Raw genomic sequence first — 26,060 nt, 5'->3', positions numbered from 1 at the left:
ATAGATTTTCATATAAAAATCACATTTACTTGGAGATAAAAGATAAAAAGGAAAATACTCAATTTCAGCCCTTTTCTTTGAATTGGACCAGTTCTCCTTTGTGTGATGCTGAAAATGAAAGTTACCTGCACTCCATATCAAGGCAGTATTTACTAGTCTCACGGATACAGTAACTCCACCAATCAGCTGACAGTGTGCTTCACTTTGTAGCAGCCATCTTTCCCCAGAGATATATTAAAAGAACAATGATTATTAAATGTGAACAACAGATTTTTAACTTCATCATAGACTTTAGTTGTAAAACAAATTTCATGAATAAAAGTACAAAAGAAAGAGAAAATTACAGACCCAATTCTCTGATGAACATAGATGTGAAAAGTCTCAATGAAATATTTGTAAACTCAAGTTCTGATTTTAAAAAAAAAAGACAGTCACCATGGTGAAGTTGGTTTCACTCCACAGATGTACAGTTGCTCATCATACATAAATGAATATAATCCATCATATGAAGATGGAAATCAAAGGACTGTCTATCTTTTAACAAAATCTAACGCCCTCTCACGATAAAAGTCACAGAGAGGCTAAAGAATGCAGAGAGTATACTCATCACAGCAAAGCTGCACATGATAGCCCTACAGCCAATATCAAACCAAATGAGAAAAATTCAAGGCAATCCAACAAAAATTATGAGTATGACAAAGGTTTCCATGTTATACAGTCCTCTTCAACAGGGTGCTTGAGTTCCTAGCTAGGGGAATAAGACAAAGAAGGAAACCAAGGGATATCAATAAGAAACGTCAAAATGATCAATGACCAATGACCCTAGAGACTTCACACACACACAAAAAAAAAAAAAAAAAAAAAAAAAAAAAAGAAAGAAAGAAAAGAAAAGAAAAAGAAAGGAAAGGAAAAAAGAAAGAAAGAAAGATAGAAAGAACCTCTTGGAATTTATGAACACTTCCCACAATATGGCAGTATACTAATTTAACACACAAAACTCAGTAGCCTTTCTATATACCAATACACACACAGACACACACAAAGAATGCACACACAAAATACCCAGAAATAAATCTAGCTAAGGCCACTAAAGGTGTCTGCAGTGAAAACTTTAAGACCCCAGAGAAACCGAAAAAGATGTTAACTAGAAAATGAGAAGACCTCCCATGCCCACAGACTTGGAAAGTAAATAAATATTGTAAATATAACCATCCTACCAAAAGCAACTTACAGATCCAATGCAATCCTCACCAAAACTTCAAGCAATACTTGACAGAAATGGAAAATGTAATGTTAAAATTAATATAGAAACATACACAGGACAGCCAAACCCAATCCTGAAATAAAACAAGGACTGCTGGAGAGAACACCATGCATGATTAATAAAAGACACCATGGTGTTGGAACAAAAACAGACATTTAGATCAGTGGAATATAACAGAGACTCAGGTATAAGTCCATGTCACTATAGCTATGTGTTTTTGTTTGATTTTTTGAAAAAAAAAATTCCAAAAACCTCACTGGACAAAAGAGGGCTTCTTAAATGTGTTTAAGAGGTGGTGCTGTGTGTGCGCTACAGCATGCTGTGGTGCTTCGTATCTGAACATTAATTATTTTGCTCCCTGAGGTCTGCCTGTCGTCTTTTACAAGGCAGACTATCAGTTGTAATAAGACATTTGTGAACTTTGCCTCCAAAAGTACCCTGGATTGGCTGAATAAAATGCCTTACCTGACAAAGCAGAAGCAAGGTCGGCAGGGCTTAGGTTCACTGGTAGAGAGGACAGAAGGATCACAGGAAGGGGAGAGAGGAGAGGAGAAGGCAAAGCCACCATGGGTTAGCCTGAAGAAGAACCAGGCAGCCAGGAGGACTAGCTCTGCGGCTCTACATGGAGAGAAGCAGCCCAGATGGAAAGCATGTGCAACTAATTATACTATTCTGGATGGGGAGTAGCCCAGATAGAAATGATTAGAGCAAACTGCATGGGATGTGGACTAGGAGATAACAAAGTAGTTAGGGGGTTAATATCTGCCCAGCCCCAAGTGAAATCAGGCTTATTAAAAATTTAACAGGTTTCTCTCATCTAGAGTCCCAATAGGATGTCCTCCCCTCTGTCCCAGTTTCCTGGTAAGTGAAGGCTTTTGTGGGTCATGCCCCTTGGGCTAGTATGCAGATATAAGTAAGTATATACCATTTGAGTCTTTCTTCTTCTGGGTTAACTCACTCATTATGATCATTTTTAGCTCAATCCATTTATCCACAAATTTTGGGAATTCTTTGTTTTTAATAGCTGAGTAATATTCCATAGTGTATATGTACCATAGTTTCTTTATCCATTCTTCTACTGATGGACACTTAGGCTGTTTCCATGTTCCAGCTATTATGAATAAGGCTGCTATAAACATGGTTGAGCAAATTTTCTTGTTGTGTGCTGGGTCTTGAGGAAGCCCTATTCTGAGATAGCAGCAGATAGATTTCCAAAGTGGCTGTACTAGTTTGCATTCCCACCAGCAATGAAGGAGTGTTCCTCTCTCCCCACATCCTCGCATTTGACCATGTCCCCTGGAGGGGGAGACCTGATGGCACTCAGAGGAAGGACAGCAGGTTACCAAGAAGAGACTTGATACCCTATGAGCATATACAGGGGGAGGTAACCCCCCTCAGGAACAGTCATAGGGGAGGGGAATAAGGGGAAAATGGGAGGGAGGGAAGAATGAGAGGATACAAGGGATGGGATAACCATTGAGATGTAACAAGAATAAATTAATTTTAAAAAATTTAACAGGTATCTGTATCTTTTGTTGATATCGTAGGGGGTTAAATAAAAAGTGCTCTGATAATTACATGGATTAATAGTAAATATTAATGCCCTTTATTTCTTACAACATGTTGGGGAGAGGATGAAGTCTTGAGTGAATGTGTATTATTGGCATGAACATGGTCATATCAAGGATCCCAACGCCTCAGACCATGTAAACTGCACAGCCTTCCCCGCCGGGTCAGGATCAGGGAACAGCAAAGCCGTCTCTGTTCCGAATATGGATGCTAACGGTGTTTGCAAGGTATCAATCACACATTCCTCCCTGAATAACTGCAGCCCTTGCTCCCTTGCAGAGACTCCCTACAAAAACTAACCAACCCACCTCCTCATTCAGCTCTATATAACAAGCTCCTCACTCAACTCTGTGATTGATGCACTGAGTTTGGGCTGCTGAGAAGAGCTCACCAGCGTTTCTGTGAGTATATCTGTTTCTTCTTTCCCCCAATGCTCCATCAGGTCAATCCCAAAAGCTGGGCAGGTCATGGCAGTGCTGGAAACATGAGGTATCGGCATAAAAAAGGTGTTTCTTCAAACTGTCATCCTGCACAAAACTCAAGTCCAAAATAATGGAGGACTTCAACATAAGATGATACTCTAAAACTACTAGAGGAAAAAGGTAGGGGGTATGTTTAAATATGTACTTTTTAAATATGATTCCAGTAGCAGAGGCAAAGCACAGGCAATATGACCAACAGTCAACAAGTGGGATGGATCTCAATGCCCACAAAATAGGAGAAAATCTTTTAAAGCTACACGTTCAACAGAAGATTATTGTTTAATGTCTAGAATAGACAAAGACTTAAAAAACAAACAAACAAACAAAAAAACCTCCACACACAGAAAAATCACTCAAAGCATCAAGAAAACACAACAGTTTTTTTGGTTTTTGTTTGTTTGTTTGTTTTTACATGGGCTGAGTAAGACTGGCGTGAGAGTTCACCAATTAAGAGCATTCGATGCTCTTGCAAGAGGATCAAGGTTTGGTACCTAGCCCCAGACAGTTGCTCACAACCGTCCACAACTACATTTACAGAGGATCTAGCACCATCTTCTGACCTCCCCAAGTGCTAGGCATGTACATGTTATACACACGCAGGAAAAACACTCCTATAAAATGATTTTTTTTTAATGGTGGAGGGGGCTATGCAACTGCTAAAATCGCTCTCAAAAGAGGTACTACAAACAGTAAACATTTTAAAAAGTGTTCAACATCCTGAGCAGTGAGTGAGAGGCAGACTAAAATTATCTTAAAATTCTATTTCACCCCAGTCAGAATGGTCATCATCAAGAATAAAAATAACAAATACGTGTACGGTTGTAGGGAAAGGGGTATCTTTTTACACTGTTGGTGAGAGTGTATATCTGGTGCAGCTAATTTGGATGATAACATGAGGACTTGGCTCTCAATGCGCCATTTCTTCTATACCCTCTAAGATCTGAGAACACTGAAGTAGAGTGGGGGGGTGGCGGGGGGGGCAACAGTAAGAGGCAGAAGATAACGAATAAGAACAGAAATGTTCTAGACTCTTAAGATACGATACAGCTAATTTAATCGCGAGCTATAATTGCTTTAATTATCTGGACTGGATATCCACAAGGCGGGCCTCCCACTAGTTAGTCACGGATGGGGAAGGGCTTATAGGACCCTATCCCTTAATGCTTAGCTATTAGCTACAGACTGACTCTGGAAGAAGGGTAGCCATTGTCTTCAGTTGGGTACCCTAGCTAACCCACTACGGTCCAACAGTTAATTCAAAGAGTCGATCCTGGTCAAGCCCTGGGAAGATGAACGACAGTGGGGTGGGAGCAAGCAGAATACATTAAATACTTGTATAACGTTGTTAAAGAACAAAACAAATTAAAAAAGAAAAAAATTAATAGGCTGTGACTTTAGCCTATTCTCCAAGCAAGAGAATAGGCTAAAGTCTATTTATCACCCCTAGACAGGTGTGATAAAATCTGCCTAACTAACAGCAAATTCACTTTTTAGGACCAAGAAACATTAAAAACGCTCCATCGGAGTGTTTCAGTGTCTTATCACACAGGCAACGTACAGCCCTGCTGCCTTTTTCCAGATGCTCGGGCAGGACCGACACTGGGCGGGACGCACGCCGATGACGTCAGCGCACCCCAGGGCGTGACCGCCGGACGCAACCATTAGCGGAGGTGGCCTCACCCACCCAACCGCTGCTCCGGGCCCTGGCAGCCAACTCACCTTCCCGCTGGGGAGGAAAGGGAGGCCTGGGTCCTCTGTGGTGGGGAGAGGGCAAACACGGCCCGTCTCCTCCGCGGCTCCAGCGGCCAACCCCGCGGCGGAGGCGGCGGCCTCGTAGTCCGGGAAGGGATTGGGGAACGCCCGCTCCTCCATCTCCGCCTCTCCTAGGTGCAACTTGAGTCTCTTTGACATGGTCTCGCCCATGTCCGCGCGCTTTCCCAGCCTGAGAGCTCAGAGCACGGCGCGCAGGCAGGGACAAACCTCCTGGAAGGCGTTTAGGCAGGGGCTGCGCGGCGAAGCTTTCTTGGAGGACGGTGGCTGGCACATCTGGATGCAGCTGGCGCGAAGAAGCCAGTCACGCCCTCCCAGCAGCGGCTGCCGGCCCGGCCCGTGGGAACGTAGAGTTTCCCAGTCTCCTACCTTCGCCTCTCCGGTGGCCGTGTTCTTCCGAGAGGGTCTAGGGAAAACCGCAGGCACGCGAAGCTCACGTTGCGGTAGGGAAAACCTGTAAAGATGGGTTCATTCAAGGGTGAGCAGTTCGTAGACCGGGGGAAAAGCGCATCTTCAGGCGCTCCATCATCAAATCGACTGCATTTTCACCAGCCCAGCCCAGCCTTGCCGCCCGTCCGTGTCCTTCGGCCCCTGGTCCTGCGCCAATCACAGGAACAGCAGCTGCTTTATTTGATTAAAAATATCTCTTCTGAAGAAAAGAATTTCAAAACGGCCTAAAACAGTGAAAAGATAGCCTCCCTCGGGAGGGGGGCATGCAGTCCCTCCCAGTCATCACCACTGGGAGGGGGATTGCTTGGAGGAGGAGCCACAGGCCTTTGTTTTGTTTTGTTTTGTGTTGTTAATGTTTTATTTTCATTCTCTTTGTTTTGAGTAAGTGCACTTCTTTGGTAAAGAGAAATAGTATGGAAGAATGCTTATTATTAATCTAAATATTTTATAGTCCAGAGAATCCAATGATTACGAGATTAACCAGACTGGCCAGCATACTAACATGGATGGCAAAGCCAACAGAAGCAAATAGATCTTTAAATTTATGTAGTCACAATATATAAATTCACAGACTTCTTTGGCTCTGTGTTTTTTCACTGTTTACCTAGAACGAAATCTGTGTAATGATTTCTCTTAAAAGGAAATATCGTATTTCAGTTTTCTTTCATTTAATAAACATTAGTACTTGGTGACAAAATGTTTCTGCCTTCTGGGGGTACCAGATTAGTAGGCAAGAAAGCCAAGAATCACAGAACAGCATAATGTATATGATTTCCTGAGCCCAAGAAAAGTACCTGTTAATATAATGCCAAAGGTTACATGATGGAACACTATCAAACAGCCATGACTTCAGTCATTCTCACCTTTAACCCCAGAATGGAGTAAAATGGAGAAAGATGACGTTTTCATGTCTGTCCTTTGTTCTATATACAGCCCCCAAGCCCCAGAGCATGATGGTGCAAGTGTAGATTAGGGTTTTAAGAGTTAAGACACTATTTCTTGGAAGCCCTAACTTGCTAGACTCTGACATCAGCCTTCATATCCAATTAAGAGACAACAGTGAAAAGCAGAAAAGAGATTTCTATTCAATATACCTACATTGGGAGGTGAGACAAAGAACCAGTGACAAACACAAACAAGCAGACACACACACACACACACACACACACACACACACACACACACACACCTAATCCCTACCCAACTTGTCTTCAGATCCTGACCCAAGGTTTAGGTTTAAATGGTAAGCCAGGGATTTGCATGCCTTGTTAAGCAGCCTACGTTCAGGTGTGGTCTGGCCCATCATAACGTCTGCTTCTTTATCTTCTGTGAAGTGATCTGACAAGTCCTCACAACTCCTTCTATTATGTGACTCATGGGGAGAGTCCTCACATTGCATGTAGCCTATACTGTTTATTCTCAGAATAATATTTAAATAAAGCATGTGTTTGCTCCAATATTAAGAAGACCCTATCCTCTTTTGTAGTTGCCGTTTAGATGTAAGTACCCCTAGTTGTCATCATTTAGTTTATCACTGTCTGGGTATCTCCCATCTAATCATGGCACACCCCAGAGCTTACAGGTAGTGAATGAGGTTTTCTTCCTCATTATTGTATATTCCCAATTTTCATAAATTTCTGTTGTCTTTAATTTTATCATTACTTATATTATTTCTATAGGATATGATTAAAGAATCACAATTTGTTTGATTAATTTGGGAGAACAAGATTGAATATATTATCATTAGACTATTTAAATATCCCTGTAGGGATCTTACAAATGGATAATTTGTCCTTCAGCATGAAGGTGACACATCCTCCCTTTGCTCCAAACCCTCCTGTGCTTTTCCCTTTCAAGTTCATGTTGAGTTGTTGTTGTTGTTGCTGTTGTTGTTTTAAATCCACTGAGTTCATTTTAGTGCTGCCCCTATGTGCACGGGTATAGGACTGTCTATTGGAGCAGGATCCAGACCCCATCCCTGAAGAAAATTCTACTTTCCCTTCTCCAGGACCCATCAGGTTCCAAAGCTGCTGAGAGATGGGATTTTGTAATCCCCTTCCATGCTAGAGTTTTGCCTGAATGGATCCTGTGCAAGTCTTATACTTACAGTCCAGCTTCTGTGAGTTTGTGTGTGCGGTGCTGCTGTCATATATGGCAAAAATAACTTTGCTTAGATATCCAACACCTGTGGCTCTTTCTTTCTTCCACTCCCCTCCCTTGAGCCTTGTGGAGAGGGGGGTGATGTAAGTGTCCCATTTACAGATGATCAGAGTTTATTCTCTGCACACTGCTTAATTGTAGATCTATATATTAATCACCATTGTCAAGAGCCACCCTGTTAAGGGAGCTCACTGGGCGTGTGGACTGTCTAGGAGGTGATCCAGTATTCTCAAGGCCTGTACCATGATGCACCTCCAGAACTGCTTCCAGCCTCTGACACACTATCAGGAGCCATTCATTTGGGGAAGTTCAGTAGGCATGAGAGATCTCTGGAAGGGATCTGGTATTTTGCAAGGTCTGTATCGTGATGTACCCCAGAATTGCTTCCAACCTCTGACTACCATGTCAATTGTGCTTTGTTACATCTCTCTAAAATCTGGCATTGGAGCCGGGCATGGTGGTGCATGCCTTTAATCCCAGCACCCAGGGAGGCAGAGGCAGGTGACTCACTGTGAGTCTAAGGCCAGCTTGGTCTACAAAGTGAGTCCAGGACAGCCAGGACTACATTCATGGCCAGCCCAGTCTACAAAGTGAGTCCAGGACAGCCAAGATTACACAGAGAAACCCTGTCTTGAAAAACTAAAAAGAAAAGACATTTGGCATTGGTGTGAACTGTTACTTTCTGGATATTGACCAGTTCTAATTGAACAAACTCCCAATAAGATCTTGTTGAAGATGCACTGTTTGTTATTCAGATGAATTAATCCCTGATTATGGAATCTCTTATTTGATTCAAATAGTTTTAAAAGTTAAATTGTTTTAGGTCTTCTAAAACAATTTTAGAGAGTTTATGGCTGCAATAAATACCTTTGTGTGCCTCCATATGCCTCACTAAGGATAGCCTTGTAGCAGATTTGTGGCTTCAGATAAGCCTCCACTCCAGATGGCACCAGGAATCTTAGTATTTCACCATAAATATACGCAAGTTGGTTTAAACTTCCCATGATCCCAAGTTGGAATAAAGCCACCTAGAGATGTCTGAATTTACTCTGTTTCTTAGAATGAAAGACAGATAAAATTATTGTTCTGAACTCATAATGAACTAAGAGATCGCTGGATAATGTATAGTTAGGTCCGTCCTAATCGCTGTCATATATTCTTGTAAATTTTAGACACTATTAACCTTAGACCCTGTTAACCTTCATCATTCTGAACTCACTATGAGCTTATGTAATGGATACATAGATAAGAAATTTCTTATCTTTAAGAAACAAGCTTTAAAACCTGTAACCTGTTGTATTTTAGAATTCATCTGATTTTGTGATTAATTGCCCTCTTTTGACTATGAGGTAATTCCCTTTTCTCAGAAGTGTAAGTATGTCACCAACAATAAATGGTGTTGATAGGGTATCAAGTCTCTTCTTGGTAGCCTGCTATCCTTCCTCTGAGTGCCACCAGGCCTCCCCATCCAGGAGACATGGAAGCCCCCCTCAGTCATAGGAGAGGGGAGTAAGGGGAAAATGGGAGGGAGGGTGGAATGGGAGGATACAAGGGATGAGATAACCATTGAGATGTAATATGAATAAATTAATAAAATAAAAATTAAGAAACTTAAAAAATTTAAAAAAAACAAAAAATTTTAAAAAACAAAATAAAAAATAAATAAATAAACGGTGTTGAGATTGGGAAACCTGACTTCAGTTGAAGTCGAGATGCCTAATTTCATCCACCTTTTCTCTTGAATGCATGTGAGTGAGTGATTTATTTTCCATCTCTCTCATATTTCTTATTTCCCTGTAGCTTCCCAAAATAGTTAGCAAACTCAGTGCCCTTTTTTAACCAAAACTAAGTTTAAATCAGCTTACTGCAGATCTCTGCAAGGAGGCCCTATCTACAGATCAAAGAGCCTCCTTTGAAGACCCTCGTGCAGTCTCTGGCTAGAAGCCACTTTACAGCCTCAGCCACAGGAACACTTTGGTCACTGTACGTTTTCCTCCTCAGCCACAGTATAGCAAGTCCCTAGAGAAGAAACCCTGGCCTCCCTTTTCTCTTTCTTCTTTCAATCCTGATCAGTTGCCTGAGCCATCAGCTCTAGAGAGCCAAGAGAGGAAGCGAACTGGAAGGGCATTCACATCCAGCCCCAGAGACCCCACCCCGGACCTCTTCAGAGCAGCAGCTGGCCATTAACGCACCATCTACTGATGTAGCTTGAGACATGCATCAATCTGTGAGTATAAAGATAAAGACAGCTTATTATGGTGTCCATTTAGCAGAATAATAACACTGGGTTTCCCCCTAGGGCCTATGACCTAGCAAATCTTGGGTTTGGACTCCATTACTAAACAATGTGTGGCATGAGTTAGACCTTAGAGAGTGGGCACTAAATCTAATAAGAAAAGTTATTCTCACAACATTGGTGATACTATTACACAAGTGCACGTATTTTGCCAGGCCAGTCCTTATTGTAGTTCCCAGAATTCACAATTAGGCAATGCTAATGTTTTTGTTATTGTTTTTTGGGTTTTTGTTTTGTTTTGTTTGTTGTTTTATTGTTGTTTCTGTTTTACTCCCCCAGTAGCATGCAGAGTATTATAAAAGCTAGCCAGCACAAATGAATCCAACAGTTAGGTACCAGCTTGATCATGACTCAAATACGTGGTGTCTTCATCAGTGGTATCTTACCATTAAGTTCTGGAGGGCAATCAAGAGCAATATCAGCAGGCTGTAATATTTGGAGGAGGCATTTGTATAGAATCACACTGACCAACAGGTCCAAAAAAGGTAACCCATACCTGGCACTGGGCTCTTTTGGGGGGGTGAGGAGGAGGGGAGGTGATAAGCAGTATTCTACAAGGGAGGCATTGACCCTATAATCATAGGGTAACTCCATGTAAACTGCTTATACACAAAACTATGTATATTAGGAAATCTCTAAAGTAGTATGTTTCCATTGAAAAGGTCTTTAGTGTTAGTTTTTCTCATACTGTTCTCTACCCTGCCCTCCTATGCCCCACCCCACTTAATTCTTCCTGTTCCATTATCTCCTTTCCCGCTTCATACCACCTGTGTGAATAACTTTTTTATATCTAATGATGAACATTGGAATGTGGTATATAACCTAAGGTTTTTTCCCTTTTTATTGGTTCTTTGTGAATTTCACATTATGCCCCCCCCCCATTCACTAATCTCTCTATCCCCTCATAGCTACCCTCCATCCTTACATCCTCCTCTCAAATAAAAAGAAAAAGAAAAAAAATCTCACTGAGGAAGCTATAGTGTGGACAGTCTCTTCTACAAGTATATCCTTTGTCTCCTTTCTAGTCAACTTGATATATGAATAACCAAAGGGGTGTAATCTCCTCTTCTTCCTCCCTACGCTTTGTTGTTTTTGGTTTTTGTTTGTTTGGTTTTGTTTTGTTTGTTTGGTTTTTTTGCTTTTGTTTTTGTTTTGATAACCAAGTTTTCATGAGTTCTAGCTCTCCTACCTCTGGCCCTTTGCATGGAGCAGAGGGTGCCCTCCTTCAGCACTGAGCCAGGTGCTACACTGAGGACTGTGAGATCCTGCTGCATTGTGAGTCAGGACTTTTGTCTGGACGCTGCAGCACAGTAAGCTTCATCTCCAGTCACGAATCCTTGCTGGGAGTGTAATATTTTATTAATATCGCCAGATGGTTTAGTTTGTTTGAAAAAGTTGTATGTTTCCAGTTCTTCTGTCAGCTGCTTATTCATTGGATTCCTTATTTAAGGAATGGAATTCTGCCACCTATACTAATTGTGAGCATGCTATGTCAGAAACTTATATAAATGAAAACATTCATGCCTTTCAAACAATAAATTTCCAAGTTTTAGTGGATCCAGTAACAGTACGTGCCAGGTGATCCCAACTACTTTGGTAATAATAATGAAAATTCCAGTGCTTGTTCTTTTGTTGCAAATGGAGTCTGTATTGACAAGATAACAGACTTCAAAGTAGCCACCATGAAGAAGCTACAGCTGGAGGTCAGGCTGCCAGGAAGTCAGGATTGTGAGTGAAGATTAAGTCAGCTGCAGGGACAAGAGGGAAGAACAAGGTTGGAACTGGAAATAGTTTAGGGCCAAGCTGGGTGAACAGGTGGATAGGCATGTGACATCTGAAGACCCAGAGACAGTCAGGAGCCCTCTGCCTGTTGGTCCATGATGCACACATCAAGTATCAGTGATAGGTTTGGGGGGGGGGGCAAGTGCCATCACAGTGATGGGTGTTCACCACTTTTGTAGGTTCCAGTAGGGACTTCTCTTTGGTCTCACATGTCTTACAAATTCTTGGGCCTGCCTTGTTTCCTTGGTATGATTTTAATATACCCATGTTCCCCTACAGTCTCAATTTGCCCCATAAATACATAGGGTAGCACTTTCTCTACTCCGAGGAATACAGCATTTGTCAGCCTGTGCTCCACAGGTGGGATGGGTGGATTGAGTTGTTTTCTTGTCCTCTGAGGAGCACTGTTATCCTCCACCCTCGAAATGAAGTGAAAACTACTTTTAAAATGGTGTCCTGCAGAACAAAGAACAGATTTACAAACCACTCTTTTACATGATGTGAAGGAACTTAGAATGGGGCACACGCAGATCACAACACACAGTGTAGGAGAAAGCCCCATCTCAAATGAAGCACACAGTGCTGGACAAACCGAGTCAAAGAAACAGTAATAACATAACAGGGTGGACATTACAGAAGCACATCCGCCTACTGTACTTCCCCTGTTTCATCTCTGTGATTCATCTTTCTCCCACCTTCAGCAAAGGAAATATCCCCAATGTTCAAATTTTCAGTGCCTGCAAAGTGAGGAGCCTCATATGCTAACTATTGACAGTAACTTTCTCCAAGAGCCATTCTCCCTCCTCGAAGCACTCAGTAAATACAGGAACTGACCTCATGGTGACGCAGGTGATACTTCATCCCATCGTGAACCCTCAGACTAGGAACTGTAAAAACTTGTTTCTTGTGCGGTGTGGTTCAGCCCTAACACACACCTATAACCCAAGAACTTTCTGATTGAGGTAAACAGGTGATTATGGTGTGTCTCAGCAAGCCCTAATACACACCCTTTTTTTTTTTCTTTTTTTAACCTGTACATTTATATTATTATACATGTATACAATAAACTACATACACCAAGAAGAACCATGACACAATCAGGAAGTACATAAATGTTACATTCATAGTGTTTTGGCTATTTGAATTTGGCAGCCTTGAAGAAAACATCTTTCCTATCTTGATGAATCTAAAATTCTGAATGTAAATCAATATCATGTCTCATCTCTATTAACTTAAAATGTTTTTCTAGACCTAAAAACATCTTTAACCCCTAAATGACTAAGCTTAATTATAGAACTAATTATCTGGCCTTCAACCCCATCAGAGACTTGAAAAGGAATGAAAATTAGTTACCTGAGTAAAGTGGAAGTGCAGGTTAGAAACTTCCGGAGTGAAAAAGAAAATTGACAAAGACAGTTTGCTGCCTGAGCACTCATCCAACACTCTATAACAGTGGAGCACCATCTTCAGTCTTCTGGCCCAGTATATCTGACAGACATGTTTGTGAGGCAGGAACTATTGAGGACTTGCTTACCCTGTCTTTGCAGAGCTTGGCTATCAACTCGGTCTGCATCCACACTTGCCTATTTTTAGGCTGAATTCTGTCTGTGGCTGAAACAAGGACATTTTGCCCAGTTGCTGGTTTGCCACAATTGAAGCCATCTCCATAAGGAGGTTCATTGATGCTCATCATCTTCTTGGAGGTAGGCTGGGTGTTGCCAGGAGTTAACCTGTATTATTCTCAAAGAATCTTTAAGATAATAAAAAAATACCTTAAATGCCATATTCTGTAGGTCTCTGAGGGTTTTGAAGACCTTATCTATTTTACCTTATCTTTCTATAGGATCATGTCTTATCTGTTAAACCTAGGATGTATATTCTTGTGAAAAAATAAACTAGTAATTGGCATGACCAAGATTTGATCCACTAACAATTAACTTCAGTTACTTAATTATCCTAAACATCCTGCAATAACACTTTCAAAGTATTGGAAGTAAACCTTGTATTATAATTGAGTTGTATGGGTACAATACCTCCTATTAGAGTAAAAAAAAATATATATATATATATAATCTCTGTGAAGAATAATCTTAAATTTGAATTCTATACCAATGTATCAAAATTAAGCTTATTTTACATCAATATACAAAATCCTATACCAGTGAATTAAAAGTAACCTTGTCAGTAACAATTAAGGCCTTGAGTTGAGGAGTCCTATCATCCCTATATATTTCATTATTCCTTCTTCTTTCTTTTCAACCCTTATCTCCAAACCTAAGAAAGAAAGATAAAGGAAAAGAGAGACATCCCTGAGTCCAACTTCATTTTCTCTCTGAATAAGACCAATAATAACTTATAACCAACCAAAGAATGGATAAAGAAACTATGGTACATTTACACAATGGAACACTACTCGGCTATTAAAAACTAGGAAATCTTGACATTTGCAGGCAAATGGATAGAAGTAGAAAAGACCATCCTGAGTGAGGTGACCCAGACCCAAAAAGACACACATGGTATGTACTTACTTGTAAGTGGATATTAGTCATATAGTACAGGATAACCACACTACAATATGGAGACTGATGCATCAACCAAACACTGTGTACGATGTGGACCTAGACCCTCTGCTCAGATGTAGTACATAACCAGCACCATCTCCTTGTGGGTCCCACAATATGGGAAATAGGGACTACTTCTGACATGGATCTGGCCCCCCAACATTGATCGCTTCCCCCTGAGAGGAAGGCCTTGCCAGGCCAGAGAGGAAGAGGATACAGGTAGTACAGATGAGACTTGATAGGCTGGGGTCAGATGTTAGGGGAGGAGGGCTCCACTTTCTGAGGACTAGGGGAGGGAGGGAGAGGAGATGAGGGAGAGAGGGTGTGATCAGGAGGCAACGAGGGAGGGGGCTACAATCAGACTGGAGAACAAGCAGGTAATTTATATTGCTAATCCCACTACACGGGAATAGCACGGAGCCTGGCTGAGACATGAATGTCTGTGCATAGACAATGTTTCTTGTTGATTTCAGAATCCCTGTGATTTATTTTTAGATGTCACTCTTCTTATGGCATGAATGAAGACCTAATACATACCTTTAATCCAGGAATTTTTTTTACATGGGATTTAATAAAGTTAAACCTAGGTCAAGAGAGGGAGCAAAAAACCACTTGTGGTGGATTAAGTAAGTAGGATGCATAAAATGAATGTTTATTCACCTATTATCTTGGAGGAGTACTGCCTCTGTTTGCTAACTTTAGCCTAGTCCCGGAAACCTCTAGCTTCTGTACAATCTAACCTAGGCCTACAGTGTTTTCAGCCTCTGACACTTACTACTTAATAAACTCACCTTTTCTTGTTCTTACTCAGCTCTGGGCTGGCAGGTTAAGCAAAGCTGTTCTGGCTCAAATTCTTCTCCTACCGGACTTATTCAATGTGGCTTCTCTCTTAGGCCCTGAATTGTTCTACTTGGCTTCAAACTAACTAAAGCAACCTGCTCTAATCTTCTGGTTCCTCATTCTCTGGCTCCTGTCTTCACCTCTGTCTGACTTGTTCTTTCTTTCTTTCTTTCTTTCTTTCTTTCTTTCTTTCTTTCTTTCTTTTGTAACCTGTCTCTCTACTGCTCTTCCATAAAAATGCTTCCTGTCTCCCTCTCTGTCTCACTGTCTCTCTCTGTCTCTCTGTCTCTTTCTCTGTCTCTCTCTTCTCTCTTCTCTCTTCTCTCTTCTCTCTTCTTTCTCTCTTCTCTCTTCTCTCTTCTCTCTTCTCTCTTCTCTCTCTCTCTCTCTCTCTCTCTCTCTCTCTCTCTCTGTCTCTCTCTCTCTCTCTCTCTCCCTGTCTTCTCTGTGTTGCTCCCTTAAGTAGCTTCCCTTTCCTCTCTTTTCTCATGAGAGTTCTGTCAAGTCTTTCTCTGATTTGTAATTTTTTCTGACACTCAATTAAACATCTCATCAAAACATGGGTGCTTCCTTCTACAAATTAACTTTACCTTCATTGTTTGGGACTAAAGGTATGTATGACCACACCTGGACCTAAGCTTTTCTTTACCTGAAACTTGCTCTATACCAGGCTGGCCTTGAACTCAGATGTATTTGCCTCTGTCTCCTTGATTAAAGGCCTGTTTGTTTTCCAGCTGGATCACACGGACACAGGTCTTTGGGTGTGATCTCTTGACAGTGCAGCCATGTTCTAAATTAAAATTCCACTATGAGGAAGGACTTTGAGAGAAGGGCATTTAATACAGCACAGAGAAGAGGAAGAAGCTCTTTAGCTATTTGGACCTGACCTTTTGGCTTTTTCCTCATGGGCTGTCTGGTGAGCCAACAAGCTTTTGGCCTTAGGCTTTTTGGCTTTTCCTTCAGGGTGTGAGCTGAAAAGGAAGGTCATCTGGGTGCTTTCTCTGCTGCTCTAAGATAGTAAGTTTTCACCCCAGCACCTGGCTCCTGAGTCTTCAAAACTTGAACACTAGGAATTTTTTTTTTATAACAACATTGTGGGCTATGATATGTGATATGTATGTGATATGTTATCACACATGATGTGTGATAACTTAAGTGTCTCTCCTCCACTTTCCTATCTTTGAGTCTGTGGGGCTGAGTTCCTCCACTGCCTTCCTAACCCTGACATAGGAAGTTCACTTGGAAAAGCAGCATTGCCATGGACCACTAGCTCAGTCGAGGATCGGTCCTTGGGACTGGAGGTTCTTGGAGCATAGGTGAACGGAGATAAAGCGAAGTGACAAACAGAGGTGACTCAAGTTTGAGTTTCCATCTGAGTGTATTTTTCCAGCCAAGCAGTCTACCATTATATACATTTCTTGAAAGCAGGGAGTTTTTTTGGTTACATTTTCCCACAGCATTTTCCCACAGAGCAGATTCGTGGAAGTCAGTGAGCAATCAAGCATGTATGGCATAGGCACAGATAGTTTTGTTATAATTTGAATTACGACTTTGAATTGAAACAATTCAAGGTACAGAGTACATAGCGAAAAGACGTCATCACTTCTAAGTTATTGGCTTAGTATCAATATGTATGGGCTATCTTTGTCCAGGGACAATGTCCTCTCCCTAACGAAACTTGTGCCCAGCACCTGTGTGCCAGGACTTTTTTTCCTATTCTGTTCTTCTTGTTCCTGCTCCCTGGACTCTTTTGAAGCACTCAGTTTTCTTGTAGGCCATAGTATAACTTATTAACTAATGATTAACTTCTAGTCATGTCTCTTTTAATAAGTGGAAATGAAGCAGAACTACTTCAGGCATAGACAATCCCTGCCTGGAGTCCCAGGCCAGGGTCTCATAGCAACCATTGCTGTGCTTGAGGAGTTCCACTTTGGGAGTGAAATGCAGTTAGAGTTAGGGAGAATAGGAGGTAGCTCCCAGCAAAGAGGGTTTTGAAAATGCAGTTTCTGCTGGCAAGAACATTGACCCCAGTCCAGGAGACCCTCCCCTCTTCGGGGGGGTGTTAGTCTCAGGCCTGTGTTATTTTTGTCACACAGAGTCTACTGGAGAGGGGTGACCCAACATGGTCATAGGACACATTTCATCTTAGTGCCCCAAAGCATAAGGGAGGTTAAAACATTCAAATGGGAAATCTGTGCTACAGCAGGGCTTAGCCAAACCAGGAGGTTCTGAGATGGTATGGTGACTTGTATGCAGACCCAGTGCCAGCCTATTTAAAAGTATTTTTCCCCTTTTCCCTGTGAAAACAGGTAAATCAGCTTGATCGTGAGCAAAGCCTTATTTCCAAGAGACATAACAAATAAACAAAAAGAGCAAAATCCTCCATTCTAACAATCAGTCCCTAATTGCTCACATCAGCGACACAATGATATATGACGCATTATATTTTATATGTACAATTAGAGACTAACTCCTAATGTCCCTGGCACTTTATCATCAATGACCAGTCTAAGGGAAGACAAATAGCGTTATAAAATTTATCATCTGTGAAGCTAGAGAGATGAATTAGCACTTAAAAGCACTTACTGCTCTTCCAGAGGACCAAGTTTAGCTCCCAGCACTGATATCAACTCAAAGGCCTATAACTGCACTTCCAGGTAATCTGATGATCTCTTCTAGACTCCATGAACAACCATACTCACACATGCACAGACCCCCACCCCCATCCCCCACATTCACACGTATATACACACAATTTTCCTTTAATAAATGAAATTATTTTTTTTTACTGAGCAGTGGTGCTGTGCACCTTTAATCTCAGCATTCAGGAGGCAGAAGCAGGCGGATCTCTGTGCGTTCAAGACCAGCTGGGTCTACAGAGAAATTCCAGGACATCCAGGGCTACATATAAAGAAACCCTGTCTTGAAAAACAAAGAAACAAAAACAAAAATAAAATTCTTTTTTGATAATATATATCCCGATTACAGTTTTCTCCACCTCTACTCCCCTGAATTCCTCCCACCTTCGCTCCTATCTGGATCCACTCCCTTTCTGTGTCTCATTAGAAATGAACAGGCTTCAATGCCAGGTGATGGTGGTGCACACCTTTAATCCCAGCACTTGGGAAGCAGAGGTGGGTGGATTACTGTGAGTTTGAGGCCAGCCTGGTCTACAAAGCAAGCACAGGACAGCCAAGGCTACACAGAGAAACCCTGTCTCAAAAAAACAAAGAAAGAGAGGGAGGGAGGGGGAGAGGGGGGAGAAGAATAGGTTCTAAGAGATAACAACAAAACACAGTGAAATATAATAAAACAAAAAACATCACATCAAAGTTGGACAAGGCAAACCAACAGAATGAAAAGTGCCCCCAAGAGAAGTCAAAAGAATCTCAGACAACATGATTAATGGCTAAGGGGTTTCCTTTTGGATGATGGAGACAATACTTGCATAATAAAAAATAAGAATGAATTCAATACAATGCATTTGAATATTTCAAAATCATCAAGATGATGAATTATATGTTACATTAATTTCACCACACCAAAGGAAATAAAATATTAACCTGTGCTATAATATAGAGGAGCCTTGAAATTTTTGTGATATTCAAAAGAAACCAGTCACAGAAGAACACAGTAGTATGATTCCATTTGTATGAAGTGTTCTATTTAAATACACTAATCAATATAGGGAGAAGTAGTCACTGTTTGGAGCTATAGGGAGAAAGTGTTGAGTACTGATTCTGGGAAGTACAGGGTGAGAAAAATGTTCTAGAACTAGTTGTGGTGACACTTGTATGAATTTTAAAAACTATCTTAAAATATAAAATGGTATGCTTTAAATGATTTAATTACACAACATACAAATTATACCCCAAATACATTTCACATACATGAAGAAATATTTCAATGCTGTGACAAAACACCTGCATTTAAATCAGATGTAATTTTGGCTCACACTTTCAGAGATTGTTTCCATGGCCACTAGCCCCTATCTCCTTGGGCCCATGGCAGGCAGAATACCGTGACAGTGAGTTTACACAGATACAAAGCTGTTCAAAATATGGCAATCAGGAAGCAAAGAGAGAGGGAAGAGATGTGATCTCAATACCGTCGTTGAAATACACCCCTAATCACCTAATGATATCCTCTCAGGTCCTACTTCTTCCCAATAAACCCTTCATCTGTCAATTAAGCCCTCTATACATAGCCCTTAGGGGATATTTAGGATCCAAATTGTAAGATGGAGGCACTGTTGAGTATAATGGCAGCCTTGTCTACATAGAGAGTTCCATGACAGCCAAGGCTACACAGAAAAATCTTGTCTTGGAAAAAAGCTCCCAAAATGAACTAACAAACAAACAAAAAGATTGAAGCCAACCAAAGACAAGCCCTACATGAGACCCATCCCAAGAGAACCAATCTCTGACACTATTAATGTTACTCTGCTATGCTTGAAGACAGGAGCCTAGCATAACTCCTCTGAGAGGATTCGCCCAGCAGGTGATGGAAAGAGATGCAGAGATAGAAACAGATGTAGAGACCCACACCCAAACATTAGATCTCGGGGAGTCCTAAGGAAGAGTAGGGAGAATGATTGAGGGAGTCGGAGGGGTCAAGGACTCCAACAAGAAGACCTACAGAGTCAACTAACCTGGGCTCATGGGGGCATCACAGAGACTGAACCACCAATGTAAGAGCATGCATAGACTGGTCCTAGGCCCCCTACACGTACGTAGCAGATGCACAGCTTGGTCTTCATGTGGGTCCTCCAACAACTACATCAGGGGCTGTCTCTGACTCTGATGCCTCCCTTTGAATCCCCTTCCTATAACTGGGATGCCATGTCTGGCCTCAGTGGGAGAGGAAGTGTCTGCTCTTGGAGTGACTTAATGGGACAAGGCAGGTTGGTTCCCATGGGGGACCTCCTTTTTCTCTTAGGAGAAAGGGAGGAGGGAAGATGGGGGAGAGTTTGGGGATTACTGAGCAGAGAGGAAGGGAACTGTGATCAGGAGGTAAAGTGAATGAATAAATTAATTAATGGATAAAAACAAGCAAAAAACTAAGGGGGGAATGATGGAAGTCCTATTATACATTTGAAGCTTTTCCTAAAAATATTGATTCTTCACTTTTGCCCACAAGGTAACTAAAAGCGAGAGCCTAGTATCTCTGCCCTTATTTGCCTTTATTTTCTGTTTATCGCCTTTACTTTGAGTCATATTGCCACTTGACACTGCACAGAAGCAGAATGATTAAGCAAGGTGCACCTGTCTTATCTAACCGATCTCACCCCACTTACAAACTGAAGGCATAAAAATAAGTCAATGTTTTGGATTCCAGAATAGTATAGCCTCATGGGACATACCATTCCCCCAAGAGAGAATAATTACCTATTTTGATGGGACTATACAATAAAATCTTGAGCTAAGCCTGTGGGTGTGGAGATGGCAACTAGTGAGGTGAAGGATGGGGAAGGGAAAAAATGACTTACAGGCAAAGGCAGCTCATGAACAAACCTGGCACTTGGGCTTTGGCTCAGGAGCTAAGCCTATGGGTGTAGAGATAGCAACACGATAGGGAGTACAGGAAAGGCAAGAAGTGACTTGCCCAGAAAAATTGATTCATAGTAAAAGAGGTGCCACAGGCCTAGGGTGTGTGGCTTTAAGAGCTAGTGTTGTGAGTATGCATATGGCTGCGACCTGGCATGTAGGCGTGATAGGAAAGGGAAGGAGTGATTTATCCAACAACAGGGCCTTATACATGAACAAAGAGTGCTTCCCTTCTGTGACTTCAGTGTCTTCCTCCTATCCTTCATGCATCCATCACTCTCTTAGGACCGGATTCACCATACTCAGTTTTCTTATGAGGAAATGATCCTAAAACAGATTTAATAAAATCATATATTCTCCTCCTCCCCCTCCTCCTTCTCTTCCCCTCCTCCACTTCCTCCTCCCCCTCCTCTTCTTCTTCTTCTATATTAAGAATTTTCAAGACTACTTCAGGTTTCACTTTATGTCCTAGAGCAGCTCAAGAAGCAGAGAAAACTGAGTCCTTCTTCTAGCCACCGTGTCCCCAGGTGTCCACACTTGCCTACTCATTCCCAGGGGCTCACATGAATCAACCAAGCAGAGAAGTAACTTTCCCCATGGACCTTTCCAGGTGCATCAACTGAGAAATTGGCCCTCTCCCATCTTCCCTCCCTGAAAAGACGTTTGGTTTAGGGGAAGGGGAGGACCAGTTCACAGTGTCACTTGACTTAAATGTGATGTAGGATCTGTCCTAGTTTTTGAAGGAGAAATTTCCATTTAGTGGTAGGAGATCAAAGCATGCTGCTTCTATCAGAGCCGGCATTCCTACTCTCCTTACTTCTAGTAGAGGTGGAGGCTGACTTGGGGTTCAAACCATGTTGGTCACAATCACAGGGTTCCCTTACTCTGATGCGGCCCTCAGAGTGCCAGAAGATCATGGCCACTTCTGAGTGGCCTACCTATCTTGAATATCTTATCAAATCACAGATGAACCTCAAGAAGATGTAATGGGATGCTGGGAGCGATTGAGAAGAGTTATGAGTTCATTCGATGGGGCAACAAGGAACTGACTGTCAGGGAAAGAAATGACTGAGTTGTGGATAAAACAAAGTAACAGCTTTATTTCAAATAGTTCCCTTTGTGATGGGAGAAGCCCCCCAAATTGGAGATTTGCGAAACAGACACTCAGTTGTGTGTTTTATAAGACCCCTGGGTCCTCCCCTTTTTTCTTATGGTCCAATTTAGATACATAGTCTTTATGCCTACCCTGCTTGTCTGGCAACAAGAAGTCTCTGTCTTAGAGAGCCATTTTCACTTTTCCTGCCTACCTATGTCCCTCGAATTATATCTCAGTAGTTTTTATAATTTTTAAAAAGGTAAAAAAAGTATCACTTAAATATATTAGTAGACACATCAGGTAGGTGTGCCTAGCTGCTGATAGCATCCTTATGATTGGTGGAAACTAGGGGTCTGTTCATATATTCCAAAGGACTCACTTATTGGCCACAAAGGTGCCAGATCATGTACATAGGAGGGTAATACATGGCTATTAAGGGCTAAAGATACTCCAGGACATGTTGTCTCTGGACTTGAGGCCTTTCAACTTCTCCACATCACCAAGCTCAAGCCAGTCAAGCAGTCTATGCAGACACAGCTTCTTTCCAGGAATTCTCTTTCACATTAGCTGATAGTGGGCTGTTAGCACATTCTCAAAAGAATTATCAATAGTCTGCACAAAAACATTAGGTCAGACACAGAAGTAGGCAATGAATGGCTATTAAGGCACCTAAAGATAGCTGAAGGCAATCTGGCTCTGGCCCTGCAACATTCCAATTCTGTACAATCTGTCAATCAGCCTTGTGGATTGGGGGGCGGGGCTTTTGAGACAAGGTTTCTTTGTGTAGCTCTGGGTGTCCTAGAACTTAGTCTGTAGCCCAGGCTAGTCTCAAACTCAGAGATCTGCCAGCCTCTGCTTCCAGACTGCTGGGATTAAAGGTGGGTACCACCATACCAGGCTAGCCTTGTAGACCCTTAAATAAGTTTTCGTTCCCATACCCACTTCAACTTCACTGTATAATAGGGACAATTATTAATATTATTTATTATTAATTACTAACCATTAATTATTATTTATCTTATTTATACTGTTATGAGTCGTAGAATTGTAAATAGATAAGTTCCCCTTTCCGTGCCCACTCAGTTATAACTTCAGTTATAGGAGGGACAGTTATTAATCTTTCTATACTGTTATGTATTGTAGCATAAGAATCTGTTTTTCAATGATCTTAGAGAGCCCCTATGAAAGGGCCATTACACCCCCAAAGGGGTTGTGACCCACAGATTGAAAACAGCTCATTTACAGGCACGAATTGGTTGTGCTTTATCATAGTAGTCACAAGTCTAACAACCCTTAACTTGTAAAAGCCTTCACAGTTTACAGAGTAAGAGGAAAACGCTATTCTTTCAGGCTCTTACATTTTTGATTGGGGGCGGAATCCAAACAGGGTGACACAGAATGTAATACTGTACGATTACTATTAAACAAGCTGTTGCTTCTAACACACTATTGAGTGTATTAAACCAGTACTGGATGCCTGTGTTTGAAGACTCTTTGAAGATAAGCATGGAAGTCGAAACCTCGCGTTGTATGGCTGGAGTCCGGTCCCTGACTTCTTGGCACATCTGTCATTAGCAATGTTGAAAAGTTGGACACCTGCATGAGGACTGGTTTAGTTTACAGTTTCCCTACCCGGGAACGTCGGTTCTGCTCCCGGAACCACAACGCGAATCCTGGCTGTGCTGGGGCTGAGTTCAACGGAGCACAGAGGGGCGGGGCCGGGCCAGGGTGACCCGGCGGGTAGGAGCCCTGAAGACGAGGAGTGCGGAGTGGGACCTCCTTGCTGTCTGAGCCGCCATGCTGAGCGCCACGTGCCACGTGCTCGCCCAGGTGCTGCGGAAGCCACGCGCACCATCTAGGGTCGCCTGGAGATGTCTGCCGGTGCCCGGGGCCAGGTCCTGCGCGGGCCAAAGCGAGAAGGCTGGAGAGCCCCGCACCTTCCACCCGGCACTGCTGCGGGTTTTGGTGTGTCCGCTCTCCAAGAAGCCGCTTAGGTGAGATTCACCTGCCACTTTTCCCAGGGGTTGGGTGGTGGCCTGTGGCCACAGCCAGCCGGTCCCCACCAGGACGCTTCCCTGCTGGGCTCAGTCCCGCCCACGACCGGAGCTGAGATTTTCTCGGGCTCTCCATTGGTTGCCCTTAACAGTCAATCCTGGAGGCTTTAAAACAAGGTGTGTTTTCTCAGCGTGGCTAGTAGCTAGGTCCTGTTGGCCCAGGGCCAGCGTCTGTACTCTTTCTTCTCTTTCTGGTTTTTGTTTTTGTTTTTTTTTGTTGTTGTTGCTTGTATGTATGTGTGTGTGTGTGAGAGAACATGCGTGACATCAAAGGCGGTCACCGTGCACTGTCTTCTTCAATCACTCCCGGTTTTTGGTTTTTGTTTTTGCTTTTTTCTGGGCGTGGGGGTGGGGAAGGGAATCATAGAACCTGGAGCAAATAGAGCTGAGAGTTTATATTACTTAACTGAGGATCAGCACTCAGGTCCTTGCGTTTACAGGGCAAACACTTTATTAACTTACGAATCTTCCCAGCCCCGCTCTTTGTCTTTGTTTTGTTTTGAGACAAGTTTCCCTGTTTGGATTGATCCTCTCTGGAACTCTTATGTAGGCCAGGCTAGCCTCGAAGTTGTGATACTTTTCCTGCCTCAGCCTCTTTAGAGCAGGAGATTAAGGGAGTAAAACGCCACTACTGGCTTCAACCTTCTTAAAACGTCTCTTGTTGCCAGTAGACTACCACGTGTATGAGCCACAGACACTCAAATCCAGAGCAATTTACTGTCTAAGAGAAAATAAAAAACGTTGTAGCTTCCAGAGTCTTGTGAAGTGCTAGCCCCGTACACCTAATGCCTGGCATTGTTAATCTGACTGTGCATTGTCCATTGCTTTCAATTGTGTGGGCTATCTGGGTTTTATTAAATTTTTAACCTTCAGCTGATTTGGGGGGAAATGCAAACCACAGTTCCAAACTCACAGAGCAATGGTAGCCATTAGTATTACTAAATGAGTAAATGCCAAAATGTGGTTGTTTTTGGGTAGCAGGTTACTGCTTATTACAGGTTATTCTCATTTTCACTTTTCTAGATTAGTTTCTGTATAATAAAAGGTTATTTGGTTTCTTGAAATCACCTTTTCTTTACTGTTTAGCTAATTGTGTAGAAGTTAAGGCATAAATTGGAAATAAAGTCAAAAAAGATAATATGAGAAATACTGAATCTAATCTGAAAACCATTATAAGATGGTTTTCTAAGAGAAATGGTTGGATTGGCTTATGCTTTTAAGAATAAAGCTGTTGCATATCTGTTACATATATGCAGGGGCACTGAGAAGAAGGAGGGAGAGATGGGGGAGGGATCACGAGAATGAGACTGGGAGGAGAAGGGGAAGGGGCTGGGATCAGGCTGTAAAAAACAAAAACAAAACAATAAGGCCATTGGAGGAGTAACTCTATATCAAAAACTGCACAGACTGTGCTGTTTATTCAGCATCAAGCCCTTCTAAGCTTTAGTTTTCCACAACTCATTTTATTCCTTTTCTCCCTCAGATATGAAGCATCAACAAATGAATTAATTAATGATGAGTTGGGAATAGCGTATCCAATCATTGATGGGATCCCGAATATGATACCACAGGCAGCAAGGACAACACGTCAGGATAAGAAGCAAGAAGAAGCTGAGCAGCACTAGACCTTGATGGTTATAACTACAGAGTTCTCTCACACTGTGTGTCTTTAAAATGGGGAGTGGGGAGGGAAGGGTTTTGCTGGGGAAGAACAGTGACTTCTCCACTGCCTGCTGGACTGATCCACTGCTCTTATAAAGCAGGACTATTCTGGTCTGCCTTTGCAGAGGGGAATTTCCCGTGGGCTGCACCAGCACAGCCAAGCTTTGCTTTTACAGTGTGCCTCTGCCACCTACCATGCCAGTGTGTGTATGCTTCTACCTTTGCACCCAGATGGGTCTCAAGTCGTCGAGCATAGTTAACCCAACCACAGCCGCAATACACAAGTAAGAGGTCTACAGCTGTGAAAACTGTACACAAGCCCATTTGGCTTAAAAAAAAAAAAATATTTATCTGTCTTGTTTCTCTCAGGCTTAGGACGAGGAAACAAGCTGCAGAAACTTTTTTTTGTACATGTTCTATCCTTATTTTAAAAGATTTCCACTTACTACTCTTATGTCAGAAGAAACATTTCAATGAACTGTCTCTGTGGAGATTAACACTGCCGGTCCGCTAAGGCCTGTTTTCCAT

The 26,060-nt window shown here is 42.2% G+C and overlaps 2 protein-coding genes across 2 annotated transcripts in view; one reads left to right on the top strand and one right to left on the bottom strand.

Annotated features, from left to right (window-relative positions):
- The window catches only part of Lancl2 (LanC like glutathione S-transferase 2), a 36,045-nt gene extending 30,213 nt beyond the window's left edge, over positions 1-5,832 (bottom strand). Inside the window, exon 1 of the mRNA XM_051152296.1 lies at positions 5,035-5,832. Within this exon, the coding sequence (XP_051008253.1) occupies positions 5,035-5,238 (204 nt within the window). The 5' untranslated portion in view covers positions 5,239-5,832. The remainder of the gene's footprint in view (positions 1-5,034) is intronic.
- A 17,766-nt stretch (positions 5,833-23,598) lies between these two features.
- On the top strand, positions 23,599-25,800 carry Pyurf (PIGY upstream open reading frame). The gene is made up of 2 exons (XM_051152283.1): positions 23,599-23,810; positions 25,354-25,800. The coding sequence occupies exons 1-2, from the start codon at positions 23,614-23,616 to the stop codon at positions 25,493-25,495; spliced, it is 339 nt and encodes a 112-aa protein (XP_051008240.1). The 5' UTR covers positions 23,599-23,613; the 3' UTR covers positions 25,496-25,800.
- Positions 25,801-26,060: the final 260 nt, after the last annotated feature.

Source organism: Acomys russatus, chromosome 10, assembly GCF_903995435.1.
Source record: "Acomys russatus chromosome 10, mAcoRus1.1, whole genome shotgun sequence".
NCBI classification, from domain to species: Eukaryota; Metazoa; Chordata; class Mammalia; order Rodentia; family Muridae; genus Acomys; species Acomys russatus.
Note: the sequence above shows the minus strand (reverse complement) of the source record. Positions and strands in the feature narration are given on the sequence as shown.

What these genes read in the sequence shown, in the direction of transcription:
- Pyurf (XM_051152283.1), top strand. Translation starts at nt 23,614, where the DNA reads ATGCTGAGCGCCACGTGCCACGTGCTCGCCCAGGTGCTGCGGAAGCCA. An exon ending in CTCTCCAAGAAGCCGCTTAG is followed by an intron (nt 23,811 to 25,353) that starts GTGAGATTCACC and finishes TTTCTCCCTCAG; the next exon opens with ATATGAAGCATCAACAAATG.